This window comes from Rana temporaria, chromosome 1 (genome assembly GCF_905171775.1).
Source record: "Rana temporaria chromosome 1, aRanTem1.1, whole genome shotgun sequence".
NCBI lineage: Eukaryota > Metazoa > Chordata > Amphibia > Anura > Ranidae > Rana > Rana temporaria.
In genome coordinates, this window is record NC_053489.1 from 686,830,823 (window position 1) to 686,850,264 (window position 19,442).

General features: G+C 46.1%; 1 protein-coding gene across 2 annotated transcripts in view; it reads right to left on the reverse strand.

The window, feature by feature from the left end:
- LOC120924720 (cytosolic phospholipase A2 gamma-like) overlaps positions 1-19,442 on the reverse strand; it is a 179,343-nt gene that overhangs the window by 121,697 nt on the left and 38,204 nt on the right. Inside the window, exon 1 of one of the 2 annotated variants that reach the window (XM_040335737.1) lies at positions 2,595-2,744. The exons of the other annotated variant lie outside the window; for it this stretch is intronic. Within the exon in view, the coding sequence (XP_040191671.1) occupies positions 2,595-2,609 (15 nt within the window). The 5' untranslated portion in view covers positions 2,610-2,744. Of the gene's footprint in view, positions 1-2,594; positions 2,745-19,442 lie in introns of those variants that run through there. 2 annotated transcript variants of the gene reach the window in all.

Below are 19,442 nucleotides of genomic sequence, written 5' to 3' on the forward strand. Positions count from 1 at the left end.
GAAGAAGGGAGAAGAAGAGAAGAGAAGAAGATGACGTCACAGAAGACCGCGCTGGCTGCCTGCTAGTAATTGAGCTAACACACAAAGATAGCAGGCAGCCAGCGCTGAAGAAGAAGGCACCGGACAGCTGGAGAAGAACCGGGGTGCGCCGAGTCAACAGCGGAGAGCGGCGAAGATAGAAGAAGACCCCCGGAGAGCAGAGAAGACCCCCCCCGGAGAGCGGAAGAAGAAACCCCCCCCCGGAGAGCGGAAGGAGAAGCCCCCCCCGGAGAGCGGAGAAGACCCCCGGAGAGCGGACGAAGAAGCCCCCCCTGGTATTAGAGCTAAAGAAGACAGGGGGGGCCTCCGGAGCAGACTAATAAATGATTTTAAAAACCCTTGTGTTGTGTGTTTAATAACTATCACTTTGCCTCCAGGTGAATGGGTAGGGGTACGATGTACCCCATATCCATTCACTTAGGGTGGGGGGCCGGTATCTGGGGGCCCCCTTATTTGAGGGGACTCCCAGATTCCGATAAGCCCCCCACCCGCAGACCCCGACAACCAACGGCCAGGGTTGTCGGGAAGAGGTCCTGTCCTCATCAACATGGGGACAGGGTGCTCTGGGGTGGGGGGGCCCGCAGTGCGCCCCCCTGCCCTAGAGCACCCAACCCCCCCATGTTGAGGGCATGCGGCCTGGTACGGCTCAGGAGGGGGGGGGGCGCTCGCTCGTCCCCACTCCCATTCCTGGCCGGCCGAGTAGCGTGCTTTGGATACGGGTCTGGTATGGATTGTAGGGGGACCCCCTACGTCGATTTTTCGGCGTAGGGGGGGTCTCTTTACAACCCATACCAGACCTAAGGGCCTGGTATGCTCCTGGGGGGGGGGAACCCATGCCGGTTTTGATTTTACAAATTGCCGTGGAGTTCTCCCTCTCAGGAATGCATGCCAAATGCCGTTGCTTGAATGTGCTTTTACATGGTGTTACTAACTTTACACCATGTAAAAGCAGCCCTAATTTTACACTTGCAAACTAAAACTTACGGCGAAAAAACGAAGCTGAAAAGCTTTGTGGATCGCCCTAAGTGCTAATTTGCATACCAGAAACGGCATTTCGACTCGAAATGCCCCCAGCGGCGGATGCGGTACTGCATCCTAAGATCCGGCAGTGTAATTCAATTACACATGCCGGATCTTCTGCCTAACTTTGGAAAACTGATTCTGTGGATCAGTTCCAAAGTTAGAACCAGAGATACGACGGAGTAACAGCAGTTACTCCGTATCTCTTTTGAGGATCTTGCCCAATGTCTCTATCTATCTATCTATCTATCTATCTATCTATCTATCTATCTATCTATCTATCTATCTATCTGTCTGTTTAATTATCTATCTCTCTCTCTATCTATCTATAGCTCTATGTCTCTATCTATCTATCTGTCTAATTATCTATCTATGTCCATCTATCTGTCTGTTTAATTATCTATCTATCGCTCTATCTATCTACAGCTCTATCTATCTATCTATCTATCTATCTATCTATCTATCTATCTATCTATCTATCTATCTATCTATATCTGTATGTCTAATTATCTATCTATCTATCTATCTAATTATCTATAGCTCTATCTCTCTCCCCCTCCCTCCATCTATCTATCTGTTTAATTATCTATTTATCTATAGTTCTATCTAGCTATGTCTATCTATCTATCTATCTATCTATCTATCTATCTATCTATCTATCTATCTATATCTGTCTGTATAATTATCTATCTCTCTATCTATCTAATTATCTATATCTATCTGTATGTCTAATTATCTATCTATCTATCTATCTATCTATCTATCTATCTATCTATCTATCTATCTATCTATCTATCTATCTAATTATCTATAGCTCTATCTCTCTCCCCCTCCCTCCATCTATCTATCTGTTTAATTATCTATTTATCTATAGTTCTATCTAGCTATGTCTCTCTATCTATCTATCTATCTATCTATCTATCTATCTATCTATCTATCTATCTATCTATCTATCTATCTAATTATCTATCTAATTATCTAAAGCTCTATCTCTCGCTCCCTCCCCCTCCCCCTTCCTCTATCTATCTATTTAATATCTGTCTATCTATTTGTTTTATTATCTATCTATCTATCTATCTATCTATCTATCTATCTATCTATCTATCTATCTATCTATCTATCTATCGGAATATCTGTCTCTCTGTCTGTCTGCAGGTCCCATTGTCTGCGAGTGGCGCGGGGGGGGGTTGGGTTGACTTGATTCTGAGCATGCGTGGATTTTTAACAGATGGACGTGCCGACAAACGATAATTTTTTTTTCTATCGGTTAGGTATCCATCGGTTAAATTTAAAACAAGATTGAATTTTTTCAACCTATGGATAAATAACCGATGGGGCCCACACACGATCGGTTTGGTCTGATGAAAACGGTCCATCAGACCGTTCTCATCGGTTTCACCGATCGTGTGTACGCGTCATAACAGTATAAAACTTACATATAACATAATGTTATGTTATGAGCTCTTCACTACTTGTATGAAATGATTGGTTATCACACTGATAAAAATGATAACAATTAATAGAAAGTCACTCACCTCATTACCCGCCATTGGAAATTCAGGTAGGTGACCACTCTTGTGAAGAGGCTCAGCTCAGATATACAGAAGAGAGGATGGAGACGGGTGGACCAGTAATCAGATGATGGTAGAAGTGCGGCTGGGAAGGTAATTAGAACGTGTGAGCTTTCAGCCTCATATAACCCTGATCTGATGTAATATCATTGGGCGGTTCCCAGGGGCGGACTGGCCCAGGGGGAGGGGAGGAGTTTGCCCTCCTGCCCGGCTACTTTATATTCAAAACGGCCGCGCTGCCTGTATGCTATTTTTTTTTTTTTCTGTAGATGGTGAATTCGGCCACAGCGGCCGCTGATTGGCTGGCTGGCTGCAGTGTATTCTGGGAGTTGTAGTTTGAACCATGCTCAAGTTCCTGGTGGCGGTGGGTGGAACTGGTAGACTTGGGCAGAGTGATTCATTTTAGTGAGTCGAATCATTTGGATCAGTTCAGTGAAATGATTCGAATCACTGAATCGACTCACGACTCATTTGTTAAAAGCTAAGATTAAGGATCATAAGTGCAGCCTTGATACACTCAGTCAGTACAGTATGCATATTAGATGTTAAAGCGGGAGTTCACCCAATTAGTTTTTTTTTTATGTTTTCCCCTTAGCTTCCTGCTCGTTTTGTCTAGGGGAATCGGCTAGTTGTTTTAAAATATGATCCGTACTTACCGTTTTCGAGATGCATCTTCTCCGTCGCTTCCGGGTATGGGCTGCGGGAGCGGGCGTTCCTTCTTGATTGACAGTCTTCCGAGAGGCTTCCGACGGTCGCATCCATCGCGTCACTAGTAGCCGAAAGAAGCCGAGCGTCGGTGCGGCTCTATACTGCGCCTGCGCACCGACGTTCGGCTTCTTTCGGAAAATCGTGATGCGATGGATGCGACCGTCGGAAGCCTCTCGGAAGACTGTCAATCAAAATAGGAACGCCCGCTCCCGCAGCCCATACCCGGAAGCGACGGAGAAGATGCATCTCGTAAACGGGTAAGTACGAATCATATTTTAAAACAACTAGCCGATTCCCCTAGACAAAACGAGCATGAAGCTAAGGGGAAAATGTGTTATGTACGGGTGAACCTCCGCTTTAAGTTACCTTATTTTGCTGCAATAAATATTCTATAAACTCTGCAATACAGCAAAAAAATAAAAAAACACAACAGATACCTTGAATTATGCATATAAAAATATTAACATAACCAAAAATACAAATTATAGCTTGTTCCGGCACACCAAAAACATGAAAAAATAAAGTTTAAATGGATCCTGACCTGATGATTAAAAAAAAATTGCAGGGTTTCCCACATGATCGCACCAATGTGAACCGAGTCTCATTCAAAGACTTCCCACAGCAGCTTGTCAGGACCATTAAGGTAAGTACTCACCGAGGCCGAGATGCTGAGGGCGGCTCACCTTTGCGACCCTGTGCAGACCACTCCCTGGAGTTAGAACAGAGGAGGGACGGCACAAGGAGGCACCGGTGCCGGGAACTGGTAGGCAGACTTGGTGCAGCTGACGAAAACAGGGCAGGTGCAGAGGACTGGAGACAGTCGTTGATCAGGCAGGAACAGGCAGGTAAGTCCAGAAGGGACCAACAGGAAACAAGGCAAATCCGGGTCAGAGGCCGTGGGTCAGGAGTTGGAGAGATCAGAGGAAGTCCGTGAGAGCAAGCCAAGGTCAAGGGGCAGGAGACAACAGCAAATCCGATAAGCAGGCAGGGGTCAAGTGTAGGAGACGGCAGAGAATAGTCAAGGTCCAATCCGGGTCAAACAGGTCAGGGTATTCAGGTTTCAAGGTTCTCTCACAGGGTAAAGCTGACAACGAACCAGCAATTAGCAAGGAGGAAGGGGCTGGCTTAAATAGGCCGCTCAGGCCACTGATTGGTCCAAAGTAACATAGGTTCAGCACCAGGCTCCAACAGACAGCAAGCAAAGTAATACTTGAGCAGTGGCTCAGAGGCAAAGAGCTGGACTTAATGGATAGGTCCTAGGTTCAATTCCACCCAGAGCCAACTGGGGAATGTGACCGTAAAGGGCAGTGCCCTGACACAGCTTATGCATTTGACCTGATGAGTCACTCATAGATTCATGAGTTATTCTGCTCTCCTGGCTCACACACAGCTCATGAACCTATTGTGCTCAGACAAGTCACTCATAGATCAGAGTTATACTACTGGCACACACAGCTCATGTTACAAAACATAACGTTGATTCTTGTGCGCTCTCTTCCTGAGTGTCATCACAGACTGGACTTGACTAGCTGCTGCTGCCTGCTTCACACACAGAAATACGAAAGAGAACCTTGTGTGCTCTGTGATTTATTCAGAAACTTGGGGCCAAATCCACAAAGATCCGGCCTAACGTAAATTTTTCCATTTAAGTTACACTGCCTTAAAATTTCTACCTAAGTGCCCGATCCACAAAGCACTTACCTAGAAATTTTGGTCTGTGTAACTTAAATTCCGCCGTCGCAAGGCTCTTCAAATGGGGGCGATTCCCATTTAAATGAGGCGCGCTCCCGCGCCGGCCGTACTGCGCATGCTCGTGACGTCATTTTCCCGACGTGCATAGCGCGAAATTACGTTACGTCGAGCTTTGTGGATTGCGACGGGTCAATAAAGTTGCGTCGGGTAAAAAAAAAGTTATGCGACGAAAAATAAAATTCAAAATTTTAAAAAAATAGCGGCGATCGAAAAAAAGGTCTGTTTTTACAAGGTGTAAGTAGTTTACACTTTGTAAAAGCATCCCTAATTTTACGTATGCAAACGTAAACTTACGCAGAAAAAACAAAGCTTAAAAGCTTTGTGGATCTCCGTAAGTCCTCATTTGCATACGCAAAGCGGCATTTCAACGCAAAATGCCCCCAGCGGCGGATGCGGTACTGCATCCTAAGATCTGACAGTGTAAGTGTCTTACAGATGTCGGATCTTCTGCCTATCTTTGGAAAACTGCTTCTGTGGATCAGTTCCAAAGATAAGCACAGGGATACGCAGGCTGAACAGCAGTTCCGCCTGCGTATCCCTTTTGAGGATTTGGCCCATTGTGCTCAGACGAGTCACTTAGGCTTGGCTACTGAATCACTGAATCGAATCGGTGAATCAACTCACTACAGAGTTTGAATGAATCGAATCATGAAAGTGAATCTGATTCAATTCGTTGTCAAAGATCCTCCCCTTTCAGGATGTGTAGGGAACTGAAAAAACAGCAGCCTCAGCTCATGATTTGTAAAATTATCTATAACATGATTATGTGAGCCATCAAGACTTCAAGTTTCTGAATAAATCACAGAGCACACAAGGTTCTCTTTCGTATGTCTGTGTGTGAAGCAGGCAGCAGCAGCAGCTAGTCAAGTCCAGTCTGTGATGACACTCAGGAAGAGAGCGCACAAGTATCAACGTTATGTTTTGTAACATGAGTTAGGGCTCTTTCACACGTCCTGTCAGTTTTTGTCCGCTCCGTCGGCTCAGCGGGGATCCCTGAGCACAATAGGTTCATGAGCTGTGTGTGAGTTAGCAGAGTAGTATAACTCCTGATCCATGAGTGAGTGCCAGCCGCTGCCATACCATCCTCTGAAAAGCGATTCACTGTGGATCACTTTTCTCAGGGTGGTAATCTTACCACCTGACTGAAAGAACACTAAGGCCTCGTACACACGCTCAATTTTCTCAGCAAGAAAACTGCTGGCAGAGCTTTCCTGTCGAGGAAACCGAGCGCGTGTGCGAGGCTTTCAGGTTTCCCGTCGGGAAATCTGCCCAGAATCTCGACGAGAAAAATAGAGATCCTACTCTTTATTTTCTCGTCTAGATTCTTGTCGGCCTGTTTCCCGGATGAGAAACCTGAGTGTCTGTATACTTACCTGTCGCCGTGGAAACCCGCACATGCTCAAAATGACTTTGACGCATGCGAGGTAGCATCCACGGCATAGGTAGGGTGTAGCAAGATGGCGGCGATGGCATCGAATGTGACGAGCGCATGCTCGTAATACACGATGACCTCACCGCGTTCTTGCCTTTCAAGAGAACTGCGGTTCTTTTGAAAGGACTGTGTGTACACTCGGGCGGCAAGAGATTCTTGCCAAGAATCTTGTCGAAAAAAACAACATTTTTTACCTGACGAGATTCATGCCCGTGTGTACGCGGCATAAGGGACAGAATGAAGGACCATTTTGGTAACATAACACATGGAAAAAGAAGAAACGTGTCTCCTTATTCCATTGCCCTAAATAATTCAGATGTGCCCTCTGTGGAGGGGTATAGAGAAGGGGGGCAGAGATACATTATCTAAGTTGTGCTGGATTCTAAACATCAGGATTCCAGCTGGGAGACATTGTGAATGGGATAGTACCAGGGGTCAAGTCCTGGGGAAAAAAGTGTGGGAACTCCCACCCAAGATCCACTCCCCCACCAAAAAAAATAAAATGATACGCTCAAATGCATAATTACTAAACCGCAATTGTGGAGGTCTGCCGAGAGTTATCGCGGGATTTAGAAAGAACTTTAAGCAAGTTCTTTCTAAATCCCATGATAACTCGCGGTAGACCTCCGCAATGTTTCCTGGGAACAATGGCAAAAGCTCCCAGGAGACATTGCGGCATCGAGGAAGTGAAGGAATACCCGCACACTACCCGAGGAATCCATATACAGGAAGCGGCCAGTAACTTAAAGGATTACTAAGGTTCGCCTGCCACTGACAGTGACTGGAGCTGGGAATCGGCGCTTAGTGAAGGATTGGCTCGGGCGGCTCGGCTGCTCTAGTCCTGCAAAGGATACTGCGTTCCTGCTGTGAAAAAAGTGCAGGAACTCCGTTCTCCGTTATCTACAGATAAGCCGACCTAACTCTGAATCTGCACCGACCTATGTTTAAGTGTATTCTCAAACAGAGATACGCTTAAACATATCTAAGATACGACGGCTTGCGCCGTCCTATCTTAGGCTGCAATATTGAGGCTGGCCGCTAGATGGCGCTTCCATTGCGGTCGGCGTAGAATATGTAAATCAGTAGATACCCCGATTCACGAACGTACGCCCGGCCGCCGCAGTAAATTTTTACGCCGTTTACGTAACGCATTACAGGCCTAAAGTTATTCCATCAAATAGATGGAATAGTAATGTTAAGTATGGCCGCCGTTCCCGCGTCGAAATTCAAAATTTTTACGTCGTTTGCGTAAGTCGTCCGTGAATACGGATTTACGTCGAAATTACGTCGAATACGTCCACGTCGAAATCAATAGGCCCGTGCGACGGACGTAGCCGCAATGCAAACTGGGAAATGTAGGCGCCCGGCGCATGCGCAGTTACAAGAAAATGTCAAAAACGTAAGGTCAAGCTCCATTAACATAAAACACACCCCCTTACACACATTTGAATTAGGCGCCCTTACGCCCGCCCGCTTTAGGCTACGCCGCCGTAACTTAGCAGGCAAGTACATTGTGAATTATGTACTTGCCTCGCTAACTTACGGCGGCGTAGCTTAAATGCCCTAAGCTATGCTGCCTTAAAGTTGCGGCAACGTACCTGAATCTACCTACCTGTCTCTATATATGGTGCAGGTTTGTATTTATTTCTCTTCATTTCAAGAAGTGGGAGGAAGAGTTCTGTATAATAAATATCGTAGCAGCCTGTAGTTTACAAGTTCTGCCACTAGATGGTGATCGTTCAATCTGAGAAATATGGTATTTGTTACATTTAGTCCTGGTTCACACCTATGCAGGTTACAGTTTACATATTCCGGGTGCATTTTGTCTTTTTCAATAAACCATTTTGATCCATTGAAGTCTCTGGAACCAAAAAACAGAAAAAATATCCCCGGCCCTTTCTATAAAATGCACAGCTGTGAATGTGACCCATAGGACCCCATGTTACATGGACTGTCGTGTGTTAATGCAAAACTGAATATTCACTAAACAATGTCTAGGTGTGAACCGGTCCTCACTCCCCTTTTTTGCAGCTACTTTTTATTATTACACTTATTTGTGTTTTTTGGTGATGTAGAATGTGAAGGATGCTTCAGTTTAAATTCTCCCTGCTTGGTTAATGCTGTGTTAGAAGGTGATTTCATGTGTGACTCATCTCTCTGTTAATATGTTAAATAAGGCTAGCTTTTGAAAGGCCTTTAATTGTGTGATAACACTGTCTAAAACCTATTGATGCTCAGAGGTGTGAATAGGTGTCAAGCGGCATGCAGAGACGAAACGTCTGCCTAGGAAACTCAGTGTGTGAAGGTGGTTTGTTTGATGCCATTAATTAAGGAATGTGCAGTGATTAGACATGATAATTATAGGCCGGTGCCGACCTGTCTAGAATGTTGTAGTAATTAGCCTTAGTGTGTGATTAGAGGGGTGGGGATCTCATGGTTGCTTTAATGCCTGGTACTGTATATAAAGCTGAGAAGAAACCATTAAAGTCTGTCTTGTTCCAGCAGTGAGCTCTGACTCATGTGTGGCTTAATGGGTGATCTCAGGAATATTCCTCCTAGTGGAATATTGGGTGATGTTCTTATGGAAGAAGGGAATCTTTGACTGGGATATCATACCAATACCGTCACAATTGGTTGGCAGCAGCGGGATTTTCCCTTCTACTCTCCTTTACACCCGGATTCCAAGCAGACACTGGAAGAACTACTGGAAGTTCGTGGAAGGATTGCTAGCAACAAAACCAAGCGGGTCATCATAGCAGAATCAATGGAGCTAGATCAGGAGAACTTGGTTGCAGCAACGCCAGCAGTACAAGAGATGGAGACACCAGTGATTCAGGAGGAGGAATCGCCAGCCAACAAGCTAATGAGAGAGAAGCTAGCATGGTTCGGTCCGAACCCAACGGCGGATGTGGTGCTGAAAGTGATGGACCTGTTAGCGGAGGAGGCTAAACAAATAAGAGACGCAGAGCTACAGAAGGCTAAACAAATAAGAGACGCAGAACTACAGGAGGCTAAACAAATAAGAGACGCAGAACTACAGTTAAAACTGGCAGCAGTCCAACAAGCAGCCGCACATTCTCCAAACAGTGAGTACAGCACAGCAGACACAAGAAAAATTCTGTTTAGCGCTTTTAAAGCTTTTGATGAAAAGGACTGTGAAATTGATAACTACCTGGCAGATTTTGAGCGACAATGTAACCTGCACCGAATAGCTAGAGGAGAGTGGGTTGCAATATTGTCAGGCAAACTGTCAGGTAAAGCTTCTGATGCTTTCCGGACCGTGCCAGATCAGGATATCAATAGCTACGCCGGGTTAAAGAAGTGCTCCTGGCTCGTTATGCAGTAACCCCAGAGTCCCACCGACAGAAGTTCAGGGACTCACGCAAAACCACGAAAGACTCTTACGCGGAATGGGCATGCCAGTTATCCCTGTCGGCCTCTAACTGGGTTAACAGCAGCCAGGCCACCACCGCAGAGGACATTTTGCAACTAATGCTCCTGGAGCAATTTTACAATCACATCCAGACGGACGTCAAAGACTGGGTGAGAGTTTGCAGGCCCATAACTCTACCAGAGGCCGCTAAGTTGGCGGATGAATATGCGGATACTCGCAAGACGAACCAGGTCACACCACAGGTACAACCTCCACGACCAACGGCGCCCTCACACCCACCAGCCGCTAGATACCAACCTCCTAACAGACCGATGACATCTAGCCCTCGCTATCCATGCCAGGAGGACAACGAACAATGCTGCTTCCGGTGCAAACAGCTGGGTCACTTCAAGCAGAATTGCCCCATGAATGACAACACCAGGTCAAATTGGTCTCGACCTGGGTACCGCCCACCAGCAGCAGCCCATTGTGTAGACACGGCTTGGGATCCCCAGGAGCTGGGTCAGGAAGAACTATTGGACACCATTTACGAAGTCCTCACGGTACAATCTGTTATTACAGACAACAGGGAACACCATTGTCAGCTGGTCATGGGCGACAGCCATGAGCCGGAGGGGCCCTGGAGGGAGCTGGGCAGAAAGAGGCACCGCTGGCCACCCTCCAAGAAGAAGAGGTCCTGGAAGCCGTATAACAAGCGGACCTGGGAGGAGAAGAAGCGAATGGGGGAGAGGGAGTCGCAGCGGGCGTCCCAGATGCGGGCCAAGATGTTCGCCAAGGGCCCACCGGTGGCCCCTTACACCACCACCCAGTTCCTTATGATGAAGGACCACGTGGAGAGCCTGCAGGACATGAGCAAGCAGGAGCTGATCCGTGAGTACATAGAGCTGGAGGAGTGCATAAGCCGCATGGAGGAGGAGAACAACCACCTGAGGTCACAGCAGGCTGACCCCCCCAGGCTCCATGAACTGGAGATGGAGCTGGAGAAGCTCAAAGAGGAGAACCGGCGGCTGCGGAGGGAGCAGGGGGTAGCTGACCCTATGGGGCACTGATCCCCCCCCCCCCGGACTCTGAGCACCAGTGCTACAGCATTCCAACAAATATAACTTTTTCTTTTTTATGAATCTCCTGTGATTGTCACTTCAGAGCCATAACCTGCCCCCTCCCATAGCGGGACACCTAGATGGCGGCGCACAGACCCATTCGCCGTCTTCACACTGACTTCTGGTGACTCTGCAGATCGCACAAAGACTTGGGGACTGACCAGCGTGTGATCTGACGACCCGGTGGCATACCTGAGTCTGAAGCAGTTGCCAAGGGAGGTCAGTCACGCCAAACAGAGTTAACCTCGGACTAAAAGCTCTGATCCCGTCAACCCTACTGGACCAGGAAAGGTCCAACCGGGTTGCCGGAGCAGGGAGAAAAAGGGGGGCCATTGTCAAGGATGCTTCAGTTTAAATTCTCCCTGCTTGGTTAATGCTGTGTTAGAAGGTGATTTCATGTGTGACTCATCTCTCTGTTAATATGTTAAATAAGGCTAGCTTTTAAAAGGCCTTTAATTGTGTGATAACACTGTCTAAAACCTATTGATGCTCAGAGGTGTGAATAGGTGTCAAGCGGCATGCGGAGACAAAACGTCTGCCTAGGAAACTCAGTGTGTGAAGGTGGTTTGTTTGATGCCATTAATTAAGGAATGTGCAGTGATTAGACATGATAATTATAGGCCGGTGCCGACCTGTCTAGAATGTTGTAGTAATTAGCCTTAGTGTGTGATTAGAGGGGTGGAGATCTCATGGTTGCTTTAATGCCTGGTACTGTATATAAAGCTGAGAAGAAACCATTAAAGTCTGTCTTGTTCCAGCAGTGAGCTCTGACTCATGTGTGGCTTAATGAGCGATCTCAGGAATATTCCTCCTAGTGGAATATTGGGTGATGTTCTTATGGAAGAAGGGAATCTTTGACGGGGATATCATACCAATACCGTCACATAGAATAATTCTTGTTCAAAGGCAAATGCTGTGATAAAAATCTATGTTGTAATTTTTTATATTTCCTTATGGGGCGTTCCTTCATTTCTTCAGAATATTTGCAGATTCTGAATCACACAATCTACAGGAAATCTATGATGACTCTTCAGTTCTTTGTAACTGGTGACCTAACAGGGGGAGGGGCAATGGTCTAAAAAGTTTTCTTTTAACTATTTCTTACTTTATCCAAAACTACTGAATAAAAAAGTTCAGCTAATCACGGGACATGTTTGGTGTGGATTTGGGGGAACATTTTTTATTTTTTATATTTTTTCTTTAAGAATTCTAAAAAAGAAATGACAGCTCCAAGATGAAAGTTAGAACATTGGCTGGGAATTGTCTGACAATCTTCATCAAATACGGTCATGGCGATTTGGTCAGTGGCACCTCCTGGGATGACCATTGGCTTGTTTAGAAGGCGGGGATAATGGTTGCCAAGCAACCAGTGACAGTTCACTTTACAGCAGGAAGCATTCATGTATTGGTGATGGTAATACCTCCTTTGCTCGAGGCCTTTTAAACTCGGGCTGCAGAGTCTGACCGATGGCACCAGCTGGCAAACTCTCCTGTAGAGATCAGTGAGGTCACAGCACAACTGTCAGCCGGACATTTTGCTCGCAGTTGCAGCCCGCTTCTACAATGTAAAATTGTTCTTCAGCAATTAGAAACAGTAACAAAAATATAAAAAAAAGCTCCCAGGCATCAGTGGGGGGCAGTGCCATCTTCTAAATGCCTGCCAGCCGCTGCCATACCATCTTCTCTAAAGCGATTCACTGTGGATCACTTTTCTCAGGGTGGTAATCTTACCACCTGACTGAAAGAACACTAAGGCCTCGTACACACGCTCAATTTTCTCAGAAGGAAAACTGCTGGCAGAGCTTTCCTGTCGAGGAAACCGAGCACGTGTGCGAGGCTTTCAGGTTTCCCGTCGGGAAATCTGCCCAGAATCTCGACGAGAAAAATAGAGATCCTACTCTTTATTTTCTCTACTAGATTCTTGTCGGCCTGTTTCCCGGACGAGAAACCTGAGTGTCTGTATACTTACCTGTCGCCGTGGAAACCCGCACATGCTCAAAATGACTGTGACGCATGCGAGGTAGCATCCACGGCATAGGTAGGGTGTAGCAAGATGGCGGCGATGGCATCGAATGTGACGAGCGCATGCTCATAATACACGATGACCTCACCGCGTTCTTGCCTTTCAAGAGAACTGCGGTTCTTTTGAAAGGACTGTGTGTACACTCGGGCGGCAAGAGATTCTTGCCAAGAATCTTGTCGGGAAAAACAACATTTTTTACCTGACGAGATTCATGCCCGTGTGCGCGCGGCATAAGGGACAGAATGAAGGACCATTTTGGTAACATAACACGTGGAAAAAGAAGAAACGTGTCTCCTTATTCCATTGCCCTAAATAATTCAGATGTGCCCTCTGTGGAGGGGTATAGAGAAGGGGGGCAGGGATACATTATCTAAGTTGTGCTGGATTCTAAACATCAGGATTCCAGCTGGGAGACATTGTGAATGGGATCGTACCAGGGGTCAAGTCCTGGGGAAAAAAGTGTGGGAACTCCCACCCAAGATCCACTCCCCCACCAAAAAAAATTAAATGATACGCTCAAATGCATAATTACTAAACCGCAATTGTGGAGGTCTGCCGCGAGTTATCGCGGGATTTAGAAAGAACTTTAAGCAAGTTCTTTCTAAATCCCATGATAACTCGCGGTAGACCTCCGCAATGTTTCCTGGGAACAATGGCAAAAGCTCCCAGGAGTAGGGATGAGGCGAACATACCCGGGTTCGGTTCGCATCAGAACGTTCGAACAGACCGCGGGTTCGTGCGAACATTTAGAACCCCATTGAAGTCTATGGGACTCGAACGTTCGAATTCAAAAACGATCATTTTAAAGACCAATATTCAATTTAATGTTGGTAAACGTCTTTCAGAACCCGGGTCTTGCCCCAGGGAACATGTATCAATCTAAAAAAATATTTTAAAAACGGACGTTTTTCCGGAGCAGCGATTTTAATGATGTTTAAAGTGAAAAAAAATTAAAATTCCTTCAAATATCACACCTGCTGTGTGTCTCTAGTAGTGGCACATGTTTAGAAATGTCCCTGCACAGTATGAAATTATTATAAGAACAAGGTAATTTAATACTGCTTGCGCACGTGCTGTGTGGGAACAATATATCGATCAATATCTTTTTGGGAAAGCAAAATTGTAGAAAAAAGGGCACCCCTCAAACATACTGTAATTGTAGCGCAACAAAGAGCCACGTGCAAAGTATTGCATCAAAAATTGTTATTAGGCGCCCCTGTTACACAGGGGCATAAAAATGTGTCCGTAGGCGCAACATAACACTGCAACCCCTCCCAATATCTGTAATTGGAGCTTAACAAGGAGCCAAGTGCAAAGTATTGCATCAAAAATTGTTATTAGGCGCCCCTGTTACAAAGGGGCATAAAAATGTGTCTGTAGGCGCAACATAACACTGCAACCCCTCCCAAACTCTGTAATTGGAGCGCAACAAGGAGCCACGTGCAAAGTATTGCATCAAAAATTGTTATTAGGCGCCCCTGTTATACAGGGGCACAACAATTGTGCCTTAGGCCACATGCAAAGTACTGCATCAAAAATTTTTATTAGACGCCCCTGTTAAACAGGGGCAGAAAAATTAGGCCTTAGGCACTGGTGGCGGAGCACAGAAAAACAAAATTTCTTACTAGCTAACAGCATGAAAAGTGAGGAGGAGAAGGATATTCCATCAGCAGCACAACAGGACAGTCACTCAACATCAGCAGTCTCCAAGGGATCTGATATTTCAACACAAAATTCTTATTCAGTAACATCAGCATCAGGTTCTTGGTAGCCGGTGTTGATCCAAGCCTGATTCATTTTGATGAAGGTCAGTCGATCAAAAGAGTCGGTGGAGAGGCGCACCCTGTGATCGGTCACAAAGCCTCCAGCAGCACTGAATGTGCGTTCTGAAAGAACACTGGATGCAGGGCAAGCCAGTAGCTCAATTGCGTACTGTGCAAGCTCTGGCCAGTGATCCATCCTCAAGACCCAGTAAGCCAGAGGATTTTTCGTGGGGAAGCTGTCAAAGTCGGATCTTGCGGCTAGGTATTCCCGGACCATGTAAACCAGACGCTGGCGATGGTTGCTGGAACCGGTCAGACCTTGGGGCTGCGGACTAAAAAATTGTCTGAACGCATCGGTCAGACGGCCACCTTCTCCACCGCTCCTTCTCTGACTCACCGAAGCCTCAGCAAGACGTTGTCCAGGGCCAGGTTTTGGTAATCTCCCCGGTTCTGGGAACGCATTGCACAGACCCTTCTGCAAGGCCTCCCGCAGAAGTTTCATCTTCTGCTCCCTCTGCGATGGCAACATAAGATCCGTTACCTTACTTTTGTAACGTGGATCAAGGAGAGTTGCCAGCCAGTAATGATCCCTCTGCTTGATAGCACGTACACGAGGATCCTTATGCAGGCTTTGCAGGATCAGGGAGGCCATGCAGCGTAGGTTTGCAGAGGCATTCGGGGCACAGTCCTCTGGGTCACTGAGGACGACAGGATCCTCAGCCACCTCATCCCAGCCACGTAAAAGTCCACGTGTTCCTTGGGACTGTAAATGATCCCTTGAAGACTGCTGCTGTTGATGCTGAGTGCTAGGCTCCACCTCCATGCTGCTGATACAATCCTCCTCCTCCTCCTCCTCCTCCTCCTCATCCTCCTCCTCCTCTTCCTGTGTTCCAGGTGGGCAAGCAGGAACAGTGTCTGGATAAAGGGGGCCTTGAGAGGTAAGGAAGTCCTCCTCTTCCTCCCTCTGTTCTGCCTCAAGGGCTGACTAATATCCTCCTGTCTTTTCCCTTCCAGGTGACTCTGGATATGCCCTGGGACCCCATATGATGACCCCATTCAGGAACCCCCAAACCCCAGGAGAGCAACGCTACAATGACGCTGGCAAGGCTGGCATTGTGAATCATGTACTTGCCTCACTAACTTACGGCGGCGTAGCTTAAATGCCCTAAGCTACGCCGCCTTAAAGTTGCGGCAACGTACCTGAATCTACCTACCTGTCTCTATATATGGTGCAGGTTTGTATTTATTTCTCTTCATTTCAAGAAGTGGGAGGAAGAGTTCTGTATAATAAATATCGTAGCAGCCTGTAGTTTACAAGTTCTGCCACTAGATGGTGATCTGTCAATCTGAGAAATATGGTATTTGTTACATTTAGTCCTGGTTCACACCTATGCAGGTTACAGTTTACATATTCCGGGTGCATTTTGTCTTTTTCAATAAACCATTTTGATCCATTGAAGTCTCTGGAACCAAAAAACAGAAAAAATATCCCCGGCCCTTTCTATAAAATGCACAGCTGTGAATGTGACCCATAGGAACCCCTGTTACATGGACTGTCGTGTGTTAATGCAAAACTGAATATTCACTAAACAATGTCTAGGTGTGAACCGGTCCTCACTCCCCTTTTTTGCGGCTACTTTTTATTATTACACTTATTTGTGTTTTTTGGTGATGTAGAATAATTCTCGTTCAAAGGCAAATGCTGTGATAAATATCTATGTTGTCATTTTTTTATATTTCCTTATGGGGCGTTCCTTCATTTCTTCAGAATATTTGCAGATTCTGAATCACACAATCTACAGGAAATCTATGATAACTCTTCAGTTCTTTGTAACTGGTGACCTAACAGGGGGAGGGGCAATGGTCTAAAAAGTTTTCTTTTAACTATTTCTTAGTTTATCCAAAACTACTGAATAAAAAAGTTCAGCTAATCACGGGACATGTTTGGTGTGGATTTGGGGGAACATTTTTTATTTTTTATATTTTTTTAAGAATTCTAAAAAAGAAATGGCAGCTCCAAGATGAAAGTTAGACTTTTAAACTCGGGCTGCAGAGTCTGACCGATGGCGCCAGCTGGCAAACTCGCCTGTAGAGATCAATGAGGTCACAGCAAGACTGCCAGCCGGACAATTTGCTCCCAGTTGCAGCCCACTTCCATACCTCCTAACTGTCCCTGATTTCGAGGGACTGTCCCTGATTAGGAGCAATGTCCCTCTGTCCCTCATTACTCCTCATGTGTCCCTCATTTTGGTCTGATCTATACAGATGTATATAAAATTCACTTTTTATCTATCAAAGTGTTTTCCAGTGCTAAACCCTTCATGCGATTTCTAAATTGTTGCATTTGTAAATTCCAAAAGCCAATATAAAGGAATAGTAGTGGTAAAAAAAGCACTTGTGGGTTGAACCAATCTTGTTTTTTTGTACAATTCTCCTTTAAGGGGGTGTGGCAAGGGGTGTGTCCTATGCCTGAATACTTTTGCTGATAGGTGTCTGTGACGGAATTAGAATGATATCCCCGTCAAGCATTCCCTTCTTCCCATAAAAGAAAATCACAGAATCAACCACACATGAGCCCAAGCTTACTGCTGGAACACGACAGACTTTAATGGTATAACACACAGCTTATATGTAATTTCCAAAACTGTTACAATGACAAATCTCCGCCCCCTCACACTGGGGCTCCCATACAGATTATAGGCAGACATTTCGGAGCCGACCCAGAAAACACATTTTCTTTAGATAATGACATCAGTGAAGGTAATTACTAGCTGTACAGAATACATTATCTGGGCAGCCTGGACCCGCATATAGAAGGGATAATTACCACAATGAAGCAATCAGAATAATTAACATGAGCCACTTCTAATCACAGTAAACAGTAACCACATGGCTCCTTCACACACATAATTACCCTTTGAAATAGGACTGGCTGAGGAAGGGTCATTAACATTTCAAAAGCCTGTTAGCAGAGGGGTGAGTCACACCTGAAATCACCTGTTACACTTAACACACACACACAATATTACTTAGCAGGGAGAATTTAAACTGAAGCATCCTTCACAATGCGTTTGTCTGGGGCTATTTAAGCACAGGGCGATTCTCAAACTAAGTATGCTTGGCCTTTTTCCTATCTCACTGATTGCACATGCCCAGTGAGGTACAGATGCGTGCGCGCATGCGCAGTGCGGCCGTCCCTTCATTTGCATGGGGTCACGGCTCATTTCAATGGAGCACGCCCACTTCCTTCCCACTTGCAATAACCCTGCCTTACGCCTCGGTATTTATGTTACGCTGGCGCAAATTTGGCCGCAAATGTGCTGTGGATACGGCACTTACGTCACAAAATTCAGCCGCTGTAACTTAAATGACATACATTAGGAGAAACTAATTTTGCGCCTCTCTACGTGAATCAGGCCCCCAGAGTTTAGCTGCGCTTCAAATACCGGTAACCTCCAGTTTAAATATTTAGGAATTCAGGTCACCCCGGAAATACTAGAATATATCCCCCTTAACCTATCACCCCTGCTGGGCCGTATCCGAGCTCTAATTAAAGTGTGGTCAAAACTGAAAATGTCCCTGGTAGGAAGGGCTAACTTGATCAAAATGATCTTCATGCCCCAGCTTCTTTATATCCAACAAGCTGTTAAAGACCCTCTGGAGTGTTGTGACAATCTTTTCAGGCTCTACGGACTCTGGGATCCCCATCACCTGTATATTGCACCTCCTGCCCCTGTTGTCCAAGTCTTCGATATGCCTGTTCATGTCAATAAAGTGCTGCGACTGAGCTATTGTGGCCCTATCGAATCTGTGTATGGCCTTGTCTCTGTGCTTTCCAGCATTTTCCGTAGCAGCCATCTTTTCATTGAGCGCTAACATGCTTGTTTTCAGATCTGTGATAGCCGCTGAGAACGTTGCCTTGATGTCCGCCGCTATCACAGACATTTTAGCATAGGTTAAGAGGTGATCCGGTCTGGACTTACCCCTGCTTGAATCCTCAGGAGCTGACAGAGTCCTCACTGCAGTCCTCATCGTAGCGGGCTGGCGCCATCTTGGGCCTCATATCACCACCGTGCACCACAGATTTTGTTTTAAAAAGGTCTGCAATGTCCTTAGCCGAGTAGGATACTGAGCTGCTTCTCGGGCGAGAGTGAGGGGTTGAATAGAGTCGCTTGCCTGGCATCTGAGAGCAGATGGTCAGGTGATGGGTTATGATCAGCTGTGTGTGCGGTGGAGCTCCTTCAGTGTGCTGCCATCCTCGTTGCGTGCCAAGCCACGTCCCCTCAACATTTTCCTTGTTTGACTTGGATACAGGAAGCTTCCCCTCACAGGAGTTCCAACTAGCATATGTGCCGCAGAGGATTAGTCCTTGCCTATTTGACCCACGGCCGCTGGCGTGTGTGTCCACGATACGGGGTAAGAGTATTCATTCCCCCCTTCCTGGTGTTGGAGTCACTGCCCTGGGTGTCGTGTTTCCTGACTACCTCGCATGTCTGCAAGAATGATAACATCTTATTGTTCCATATTGAAGAATTAGAACAATGATTACCTATATGAACTTGTGTAGGGAGCTCACTCCTTCCTGATCTATGATCTTTGTTATATAGGGTTTATGGACTATATACGTACTGTTTTTTATT